Genomic DNA, 12,376 nt, shown 5'->3' with positions numbered 1-12,376 from the left:
AACGCTTGGGAGGTGATACCTGACACCAAGATAAGACAAAAGTATAGATCAACCTAGGTGAACAAATGCTTCCTTTCGGAGTTATAAGCTGCCGAAGACATGAAAAAAAGGTAGTTGGTGAGTACTTCAAATTATATGCCCGTAGCAAAGTTCCTTGTATAAAAATTGTTGCGTGAGTACCGCAGGATTCTGAAACCTGTATTTTTGGATAGTACACATTTTAGTTCCTAAGTGAAGTCTCGACACGACTACGTCGAGTTTTGGCGCTATAGACAATTAAAGTTCATCTTTTCACATTTTCGGCAGCCTATAAGTCCGAAAGGAAGCCTCTGTGCACCCAGGTTGATCTATACTTTTTGTCTTATCTTGGTGTCAGGAATCATCTCCCAAACGCTGTCGGTGTTGTTTTGAAACACCTTGTATAATTCATATTTCATAAAGTAAATACTTTTATTAGGGGCGCGGTGGCTCAGTGGTAGAGCGTTCACCTCCGGTGCTTGGGGTCCCTGGTTCGATTCCATTTCACGCCGTGTCGACTTTTTGGTGGACAAACACCGTGCTCGTGGGTTTTTTCGGGATTCTTCCCTTTCCTCCCACTTTGTTCATTCCACCATTTCATTCATTTCTCATAATCACCGTCTCCTTTAGCCTAAATGGCATATACGTGGAACGTAAAACTCGAAGATTATATTTCATATTTTTCAAATAGTTTTATTCTTGATGTATACAGTTCCGATGCTTTGTGCGTTTAATTGCGGGAATTTCCGGAGCACTTCTTTCGCACCGAAGGTTTATTATTATTTTCCGAAAATGCAAGCTTTCTTTACTGTACATCGAAACTTCCACTAGTATGAAGTTTGAATGCAGCAATTGAAATAGTAAGCGTTACGTACTCTTCGAAAGTCCGAGCATTAAGATTCTTAAATTTGACACCAATTTGTAAGCTATTGCTGCTGTTGATTCTACAGAAACCTTATTTGAAAACTAGCAACAAATAACTAAACTGAAGTGTTTAATACACTACATATTTACTAGTAGTACCAGCACCTATGGCCCTAAACCTATCAGATGTATGAGGGAGAATGTCCTTCGGCGTCGGGGAGAGGGCGAGCACACTATTCACGGAAAGTATTTTCTAAAATATAAAATTGCATATTTTACTTCAGATAGGCTATAAGCACAATCCATACATTAATTTGTTCTATAATTATCTCAATCTAAAGTACGGCTTTTTAAATGTATCCAGTGCATCCAGAACTTTATAAATGTATTACGTTGAATGTTGTATATCTTAACGTGAAAGCAACTAATTCGCCCAAGGAAAGTCCAAAATCTAATAAGAATCACTTCCAATGTGACCACCTTAATTGCACCAATAATATACTAACGAAAAGCTCAAAAACCCAGGTGGGTTTTTCCGGGCTGGGCCCACTTGGGCAAACCCAGAATACAATATATATATATTATATATATTACACGCAAATCCCAAAAGAATAATTGTAATCTTTCGGCAAATCTAGTCTGATGGCCCTCTTTGATTTTATATATGCCAAGTGAAATATTTACATGTCGCCTGCCGCAAACCATTTAAGAGACAATAAGAAAATTAGCGAAAGAATTTTAATTTTCCAACAATTATTTCGAGCGGCACGCCAATAGTAAACCTGCATGCAGAATTAGGCCACACTCGAGCAGACTGTTTTACCAAATTTTGACGCATTTCTCGCATCTCTCGGTTCCCTTTTGCAGAACATGCACTAAACGAAAAGAAATCCTTAAGTTTAACGTCCCACGGTTATGCCGGTTAGGCTAAAGGAGACGGTGATAATGAGAAATGAGTGAAATGATGGCATGAAGAAAGTGTGAGGAAACGGGAGAACCCGAGAAAACCCACGGGAAAGTCCACACGGCGCGAGTTGGGATCGAACCAGGGACCCCAAGCACCAGAGTTGAATGCTCTACCACTGAGCAACCGCGCCCCCTATGAACTAAATGAGGAGCTCTAAAAGAAAAAGCGAAACAATTTCTGCTAGGTGGCCAGTAAAAAACCACGAATACTATCTGAGTCAGGCCAGAAGCACAGCAGGGGGGCCCGAGCGACAGCATAGCGAGCACGCACGTCAGCGACAAGGGAAGGGGTACGCATAAAGGAGGATGGTGGAAAAACATTTACAATATTTTTAATTATTATCTTCAAAAACACTTAATTTCGATCCTTAAAAAGAAAACTTTCACAGCTAATACACGAGTGTTACACCGCCTTTCGTTCTTACCTTTACAACAGAAAATAGTGTATGTAGGGCTATAGCCTCTGTTCTGAATTTTTCTTCTTTTTGATTTTACGCGCTTCACCATACCATGACTCTGCAGAAACTTTATAATCCTTCTCTCTTTATTACAGAATTCTTTAAAAAAAGTTCACATTACGGCCATCGCAGATGTCCACAACTGACGTATAAACCACACATTCCCGGCGCTTACTTCTACCCTATTTGCATTCAAAATCCATTTCAATAAGCTGTGCAATGACAGAAATAATTACATTAACACTCTTATTACTTTACGAAAAATATTTCACATCACATTTTATCTACACAATTTGTTCTCGGTTTAAACGTCTGCTCCCTGACTCGGCTAGATGGCATTCGTGCTTTTTAGTAGCTCCCTAACACAGATTGGTTTGTATTTTTTGTACTGTACTTCTTATCCACACATCAGGAATCAGTGTAATACACAAATCGTTAAAGAATTGTAATTTTTCCACAATTAATTCTGACGGTCCCCTTGAATTTTATCTATGGCAACTCAAAAATGTATACATCGCTTAGCGAAAATCATTTAATAGACAACAAGAAGGAAAGTAACGAAAGAATTATATTGCACTAAGAATTTCGAGCAGTGTTTCTTCCAGACCCGTTTTTGGGAGGGTAGTGGCTCCCCGGAGCAGACCAAAATAATACGTTTACAATAATAACTAGAATAGCATGAGCAATGCCCCCGGAACATTACTTCTGAAACACTGCTTTGAGTGACAAACCAGAAGTAAAACTGCACGCAGAATTATTCTAACCTGTCATAAAAATGATAATGTACGCATCTTTTGTAACTCTTTACTTTGGGCATGGTAGTGATTTTATGTCAGTACATAGTATTGACGAGCTAGCGTTAGCGAGTGAAGACGGGTTAGAGCCCAGCAGGGCACGTTCTTTTCTTTTTCTTTCTTGGGAACTGTTACTGCAGGAACCGGTTCAGATCAATTGGTTATTATCACTGCCTTGCCTAAAGTAAAGACTTGCCCGCATCTTTTCCCTTTGGAAGCATCCCCTCGCTCCTGATGTCCTCCACCTTCGCAATGCTCTGACTCAGATAGTATTGGTGCGGGAAGGTTCTAGAACACAGGTCCGCCATATATGTTAATAGGTGTTTTTTTCTGTACCAAAGTAAAATATTTAATTCACATAGTATTGCCGAGCGAGCGGTAGCAAGTGAAGGCGGGTTAGAGCTCCGCAGGGCACGTTGATTTCTGTCTTTATTACAGATAAATGGGATGAGGAACCTGTGTTCTAGAACCCTGCCTATTGGTGCTTTTTAGTGGTCACGTAGTACAAGCTGATTTATATTTCTTGCACTGTACTTTTTACGTTATACATGCGGCAGCGTGTATATACATATACGCAAATCATAAAATAACTTTATTTTTTCGACAATTACTTCTGACGCTCCCTTTGAATTTCATCTATACCATGTGACGTATTTCAAATCACCTAGCGCAAATCATTTAGGAGACAATCTAGCATCCCACATGCCTTTATTCATTTGTAAACCTAAATTTCTCATTTAAGTTATTATACAGACAATAAAACTAAATTATTTTATGTAATCGTTATACTTACCGACTTTTCTTGTATGTTGTTCTTGTCGTGTCTTGTCTTGTTGTTTGTAGAAGCGTCACATAAGTGGCGCAAAAGAACGTTGCCGCTGTCTGTGTCTTGTCTTTTCAAGGTAAATACAGCTCAAATTCAACATAGCGCGCAAGGAATGCTGGTACTTCTGACAAACAAAGGACGGTTGATGTAGCGATGCTAATTTGCAATTTCACATAAATGCCTATGCGATGTCACACTGGATATAATAAATTTCAAGTTTTTAACAAGTATATTTCTTTGATGCTGCTATAATTAGTATAATGATTGCTAATAATACTACTACGATAATCTCGTGAGAGAATTTATTCAACATTCGATAAAATATTCTGGAAATAATTCTAAAATATTGCATGAAGTTATTTCATTTAATTTAGAGAACAAGGTAACAAAAATATTTCCATACAAAATTAATAGGCGTTTTAAAAATATTTCTTATATTACGAACGAAATTATTTTTAAAATATTGGAAATATTTTAGAAATTATATTTTATATGTTTTCTTGTAACAATAGAAAAGATTGTAAATGACATGTTGGAAAACATTTTACTCTGTTCATAGGCCTATTCTGTTTTCTTTATCATGTATGTAAAACATTTTTAGTGTTACTTCGAAAACATTTTCTCTCTCAACCAGTGGTAAAAGTGCGGGGGGACGCCGCCCCCACATCGAAAAGATATATACGGGTCTCCCCAGTTCCTAAAAAAATTACAATGGGCAAAGATAGACAGGGGGAACGGCGTGACGTCATCCGCTAACTACCGTCCCCCCACCTTTTCAGATCCCCTTTTACTCCTGCTCTCAACATTGAAAACATATTACATTACATTCATCACAATATTTCTATTACAATTTGTGAAAATTTTTCTTACATTATTTTCCAACTAACGTTCTAAAATGCACATCGTGTTAGTGGCGTATTTACGATTTTGTTTCGTGGAGGGAATCTTTGCTAACTTTATTCCTGGAAATGTGAAAATTGTGCAGGATATTTCATTTACTTTAATATAGTAAAACGAATTTCGGGGGGGGGGGGGTTAAGCCCGGAAAGCTTATTTAACGCCACTGTTTCCTGTACTTCATTAAATGTTCTCCAAACACATTTTAAAAATATTTCCGGCAAATATTTGGTATACTTCTCAGATATAACAAGGAATATATTTTATCCAGTAACGGAAGAGTATATTCTGAAAACAATTTAAAAATGTTTCTATAATAGACCTATATCAGAAAATGTTGTTCACTAAAGACACAAAATATCTTCCAAAACACAATGGAAAACATTTTCTATTCATTTTTAATGTTTTCTTTTACCTGTTTTAAAGTTTTATATTCAAAATTCGATAAAATATTCTGAAAATAGTACTAAAATATTATAGGAAAATATTTAAGTTATAGGAGAAGATTACCAAAATACTTTTGTAAAAATTAGGTAAACCTTTTTAAAACATTTCTGAAAAATATTTCTTATATTACGAAATAATTTATTTTTAAAATATTCTAAATGTTTTCAAAAATATATATTTAATACTTTTTCTCGTAAAAATAGAAAATATTACAAATAACGTATTAGAAAACATTTTTTTAAATATGTGGAATATATTTCGTTTCATTGTTTTCCGTATCATATATGGAAAACACTTTTAGTATCATTTCCAAAATGGCAAGCTACCTATGAGAAGGTTACACCCTCTCTAAGTTGAGTAATGAAAAGGTATTTACCGTGCAAAAGATAAGTATTGGTCTGTATTCTATTACAATTTTACAATTGTATGTATAAGAATATGGTATACAATTGTAAGGTATGTGCTCTATTGTAAAATTGTATGTCATAACAACTAACAAAGAAATCAGAAAGAGAAAGCCAAAAAAATAAATAAAAAGCTTGGACGTAAGGAACTTAGATAATTAGGATCATGAAGGAAGTATACGTATTTAACACAAACTTAATATAGGCTGAATGATTCAATAAATAAATATAATACAATTACGGGAAAAGGAAAAGTGATAGCGACGACGGAGAATCAGGCAGGTGTGAAGCACAGGATAACGCATAAGTGTTGTAAATCAGACAAAGGAACCTGTTTCCAGCGTAGGGTCAGCTCTATGTGATGATGAGAACAGGGAAAACCAAATTGAGTAGAAGGTGATTACTGTGCATGATATGATGGATGAAAGAGTGGGAGTTGCTAATAACATAATCAGATATAATTAAGAACAACAAATCTCACGGGTTAAAGTGAACTGATAGGGAGTAAACAGTAGGGACAAGGGGTATGATAATAGCGATGTGGTGTGGGATGTAAAGCGAGGCATTAGATACTGTATGAAGTAATAGGTGCTGGGTTTGGAATCGTTTGTTGATATAGGTGAGGAGTATTCAGATATAGTATATAAGGTGGAGCAAGTTATGCCTTGGTATAGCTTTTGGGTGGAACTAGGTAAACTGAGAAGGAAAGCTATGTGGAAAACTTATCGCTGGAGGATCAAAAATTTTGGACAGAATTTGGAAGTCGCGGGTATCCACAACATAAATAAGTATGTTAAGTTTGGCCGTAGGGAAGCTTTGTATGTATATAGGTTGTCTGTGCATTAAGCAAAAAGAGATGGCAACAAACCGTAGGAAAAGTGAAGTTCGTGCTCCTTTTTCAGGAAGAGTATTTGTGCTACCTCTGTTTTTAACATTTCCATTGTGAGCCAAGTAGTTAGGTTACGGGAAGAGTCTGTGTTCGGCTACGTATCGCACAATATCTCTAGCTGGAAATTCTACGATATACCGTTATTTTTGTTGTTTACTTAATATAATTTAGAATACCCAACACAGATGGTAAGAAAACAGTGAGACTTGTTGCCGACTCCAGGCACATTTTATTAAATTCAAAAGACATTCAAAAATACATTGTTAATTTTGAAATTTATTAAGCAAGCCTCGTATATGAATGAATAATCTAAAGTTTATTTCATCAGTTTAGAATGTTATGCACCTGTGTTCGACTCTACAGCTATATATGGGGGCTACAGATATAAACGACAGAGAAATCGATCTCGTGATCGCAGCATTTCTGGTGACTGTTTCTTTGTGTCTGATTTTCGTGACTCTCACCCGTCACCCACGCACTGTTGTAGCTGAGAATTGATTGGTCAATAATCCCCTTTATGTTTGATTTTCGGGACTCTCACCCACGCTAAACTGTACCTAAAAGAGTCAAGGTTCGCTAGGGGATCTCCCGTCATTCTTATGCTTGTGACGACGCACGATTTGCGTCGATCATCGTTCGGTGGGACGCCCTTGATTACAAGTCGGACGTGTCATCTTAAGTTGATACGCGTCGTTGCTTTATATGCGTTCCCCTGAAAGGCTTGAGTATTAAAGGCTAGACTATTGATCAAAAATCAAGCGATCAAATCCCAGGTATAAAAGGGAACTCCGTGTTCATGAGAGTGAACTTTTCTTTTGTTGTGTACACTATTTCTCGTATACCAGGATACTAGCCTACACTCGTACGTGTTAAGAAACTGTGCGCCAGTTGGAACCCTCACGACTGAAACTCTAGGATAATTATTGTGCTGCTGTAAGTGCTTCAACGTAGACCAGTCCAAATCCCTATTATGAAGCCTATTGTAGACCTTTGCAACCAAATGCGACTCGACACCAGAACTACGATGTTCCTGAAGGAGTTGACCGGTAGAAGATTACTGGGAGTAAATGAAAATTTATTAATCGCGTTGCCACCTCGACGACGTAAAAGCCACCATAAATATATAAGTAAACATTTATTTGTGTGTTTGTAATCTATTGATGTTATTTTCGATGTAGTATACATTATACTAAGTTTCATTATATTCTTTACACACTTTAGTTAGGCTTTGTGATTTGATCCTCGAGCTAATTTTAATTTATTGTTATCTGTGCATAGTTCAGTCACATGCACATATTTTCATTTTACGGCACTTATATTTCTGTCTGCCGTTCTCCCAGCCACGGATATGACAAGAATGTAGGTATTGGATGAAATCGTGCTTCGCCGTGGCAGAGCTGGGAGAGATTAAATGTGACAAACATACACACACATATATATACAAACAAACACACACACACAGAGAGAGAAAGGTGTACACTTTGTAGCGTGGGAGAAAACAGACGTAAATGTTACGGTCATACTCATGAAATTCTAACCACGACGAAGAACACGGTTCTTTCCAACATGGGGAGCATAACAGGACAGAATATAATCTTCGGATGTAATTGTGACCGAATATATTACTGTTTTACTTAGGAAAACCTGATAGTATGTAGAATAAGTATTGCAGAGTTTGCGGATAGAGGCCAGAATTCGAGTCACGTAGTTATGCGTAGCAGACGAACAAACACCTGTCAGTAGACCGTAGTTGATCACACACATACACACAAGTTACATCATTTGCATCTTTGATTCAAAAATAAATTAATGAATATGAAAAATTATTTTGTGCATGGTGTTAGTTTATTGAGTAACTGTGTTAATTTAAATCTGCTTACAATTGTAACATTACAAATTGAAGCATTTAAATCAGTGAAATAAATCGTTTGAAAAATTGAAATATTATATTTTAGAAAGCTGTTTGTTTACACTTTGTTGTTGAAGTTAAGCGTTCGTATTTTACCGTTGTTCACCGTTTACATCCATATGGAACCCATTACGATTAATTAGTTAGAAGTGTTGTTACAGAAACAGTCCACTAAATTAGAGCAAAAGTTAGTGTAATCAGTAGGTGAATGCAAACATTCCATACCCAAACTAGAGAATGATTACACGCAGAACCGATTTGAATTAGAAAAAGATTTTATACTTTGTGTAGTGATATTACATTGACTAACAACTCCTTAACTGAAAGTGCGTCTCGAATTAGTTCACTAGGCTAACAACGTTGATTTAAAAACCGCTGAAATTAAAAATAGAGTAGCGGAATGTAAGCAAAACCTCATAGCGTTTTGTGAATGCATGCAAACAGCACAGGTTGAGCATAAGCATACCGATAAAATACGACAACGCGAAGAAGTGTTGGCGAAAGAAAAATTTGAAACACTCTTGAATTCGAGCCGGCCTACGTGTGGAAGGTACGTGCAAAATAAACCAGAAACTCAATTATAGTCAGGAACAGGGAATATGCAGTGTAGAGATAGTGACAAACGAAGGATCATTATTTGCATCTGTAGACAATTACGTTTTGTGTCACATGTAACTGGTTTTGCGCGACTTAGCAAATTCAAATTTGTTTTTGGTACAACTTCAAATTGATAGTACAAAGCACTTTCAAATTGATAGTTTAAAGTCTAGGCCCATCAAGTGAATTGTCTTTTACGTAGTAAGCGCTTTGTAAGTAACTAATTTGTTAGAAACGTTCAGCGTAACCGAGCCTAAAAGCAACATTTCTATTCAAGTGCATGCAGGCGAAGGGAAATTGCCGTTTGTCAAGAAGATGAAATATGACACCGATATTAATAAGGAAAATGAGATAGCCCATGATACCCAGTTGAGCTTTGTTAATACATCATTTAGCGTCAACTCGATTTCGAGTCGCAAAACTAGGAGAATTAAAATAAGCAGACGTGATCATAATACCAGTACAACGGATCCAGCATTTCGTACCTTTCAGTTGCCGAAATGTGTGAATTTTCCAGCTAGTACTCCAGTATTGCGAAATTATGGAAAGCGAAAATTTTAGTGCAGGGCTACCTAAAACGTAAGACATCTGATCGAGAAACTCTTACCACACTTTAAGGCACGTAGAAAGTTTGTCACCTTTAGCTTAACATTCGTCTTAAGAAACGCGATATTGAGATTTATTGCACACGATTGACAACTAAGAAGCTAAAATGTTCCGCATTTGTATGTTTTTGCATTTGTAACCTGACTGTATGATTTCATGTACAAACATGATTCTTCAGTAAATCGTTTAACACATCTTACAACGTGTTTCAAAAAAAAAAACAAAAAAAAAACTTAGTATACGATTTTCATACTTTTGCACACCATGTTTACCTGTATGGGATGTCTTCCCAAAATTGAACTTCGATTAAATCATTTTTCAAAGTTTTGATACAAGCAGTTTCTACCCATCTATATTAATAAATATGTTGCCAAATATGATTTTTAATTAAATCATTACTGTCTATTTAGAACGCTGTAGTCCATTTATACCTATATAGTAATATATCTTTTCCCATTGTGTCTTAACAAGTGCGTTGCAAAATTTGAGCTTCATATAAATCTTCTCTTTACCTGTGTTGCCATGTGTGAAATTTTCATCTCTGTGTAAAATGCCTTGCCAAACTTGAACGTAGACCAAATAATTTTACACACTTTTCACATGTGTGAAGTTTTCCACTTGTGTATATTAAATTGTCTTGCCCAGCATAAATTCGAATCAAATCCCTTTCCACATTCTCCGTCTTTCAAAAGTTTTGCACCTATGTGTAGTAACATGTCTTGCTAAATTTGAATGCAAACACTCCTCCGCACTCTTCGCATGTGTCTGGTAACTCAGTTGTTTTCAAGATGTAATTTGCTAAATTTATATTTGTTTAAATGTCGATTCAGACTTCTCACTTCCAAGACTTTTGTCCCGCGTGGACTAACATGTCATTTGCTAAATGTGAAATTTAAGAAAGTGCTAGTCTTTGCTCTTTGGAAAAACGAAATTTTTTTACCTATGTGCGGCCAAACTCGAACATCAATTAAATCCCTTCCCATTCACTTGAAACTTGCGAAGACTCTCTTGTGTGACTCAACATGTGTGTAGCCAAGTGTGAACGTCTACTAAACCCTTTTCCACACTCTTTGCATTTATGAGGAATTTTTCCTGTGTGTATTAACATGTGTGAAGCTACAGATGAACGTTGTCTAAATCCTTTTCCACACTGTTGGCATGTGTGAGGTTTTGCTCCTGTGTGGATTAATATGTGTCTGGACAAACTGGAACGGTAACAATATTTTTTTCCACACTTCTCGCATTTATAAGGTTTTTCTCCTGTGTGGATTATCATATGTTCTGCCAAATACGAACGTCTACTAAATCCCTTTCCACATTCCAAGCATGTATGAACTTTTTCTCCTGTGTGGATTAAGGTGTGTGCAGCCAAGTGTGAACGCTGTTTAAATCTCTCACCACACACTTGGCATTTGTGAGGTTTATCTCCAGTGTGGATTAACATATGTGTAGCCAAATGTGAACGTCTATTAAATCCTTTTCCACACTCCTGGCATATATAAACTTTCTCTCCTGTGTGGATTAACATATGTGTAGCCAAACACGAACGTCTACTAAATCCCTTACCACACTCCAGGCACGTATGAACCTTTTCTCCTGTGTGGATTAAGATGTGTGTAAGCAAGTGTGAACGCTGTTTAAATCCTTTGCCACATACTTGGCATGTGTTAGGTTTTGCTCCTGTGTGGATTAATATGTGTCTAGCCAAACTGGAACGGTAACCAAATCCCTTTTTACACTCTTCGCATGTATAAGGATTTTCGCCTGTGTGCATTAGCATGTGTTTTGCCAAGCTGGAAGGTACACTGAATCCCTTTCCACACTCTCCACAAGTGTGGGATTTCTCACCTCTGTGTGTCAACATGTGCGTTGCTAGGACTGAACGTTGACTAAATACCTTTCCACACTCTTGGCAACTGTGGGAAATCTTACCTGTATGTAAAAACATCTGACTTGATAAAGTTGAATTTTGACTATAGCAATTATCACCCTTTCGGTACGATCGACGCTTTTCACTACTGTGTGTTAGCCTGTATCTTGACAAACGTGACCGATTGCATCCTCTGGAAAACTTCTTCGAAATATGACATTTCTGATCTGAATGAGAAATTGTTTCCTTTAAGGTAATACACGTATTCGCTTCTCTGTGGATAGCAAATAGGTTATCTTGCCTGTAAGAAATTCAGCAAACAAGGAAATGTTAATAAAGGTAATTAATAAGTAAGAACAGAGAAATGAAATCATTATCTATATTTCGCGATAAAATTACGTATTTTTGTTCTATTACTTGAAATCTTGTAGAAATATGGAAGCGAGAGCTATCGATGATTTTCAAAATCTGTCTATTCTCAAATTAAGAGGTTGTAGTTTGCATTACTAATTCAAATTGTACAATCCGTTTTATATATGATATCAGAGTTAACTCAAATACATAACAACATATATATTTTGTGCTATGTTGAATAAACCTTTCATTATTAAAAGTGAAAATAGGTGTCCGTTGTCAGTAAAAATATTTATATACCATTAACTTTTGTCAGAAAATGTAAAAATCGCATGAAGTTCTTGCAATTGCAATTACAAAAGAATGTCCGTTAGTATGATCGGAAAGAAACAAAGAAAGGAAAAACTTTTAAAATTTTGCACAAAATACGTCGTTTCATTCAGTATACCAATCTCTAGCTGCGTTTTTACATATTCT

General features: G+C 36.4%; 1 protein-coding gene across 1 annotated transcript in view; it reads right to left on the bottom strand.

Annotated features, from left to right (window-relative positions):
- Positions 1-5,447: 5,447 nt before the first annotated feature.
- LOC145675534 (uncharacterized) overlaps positions 5,448-12,376 on the bottom strand; it is a 55,605-nt gene continuing 48,676 nt past the window's right edge. The window contains exon 2 of the mRNA XM_081746021.1: positions 5,448-11,846. Coding sequence (XP_081602147.1) covers positions 10,643-11,846 — 1,204 coding nt within the window. The 3' untranslated portion in view covers positions 5,448-10,642. The remainder of the gene's footprint in view (positions 11,847-12,376) is intronic.

This window comes from Thermobia domestica, chromosome 18 (genome assembly GCF_964235325.1).
Source record: "Thermobia domestica chromosome 18, izTheDome1.hap1.1, whole genome shotgun sequence".
Lineage (NCBI taxonomy): Eukaryota > Metazoa > Arthropoda > Insecta > Zygentoma > Lepismatidae > Thermobia > Thermobia domestica.
This window is presented reverse-complemented; position numbering and strand designations above follow the sequence as displayed.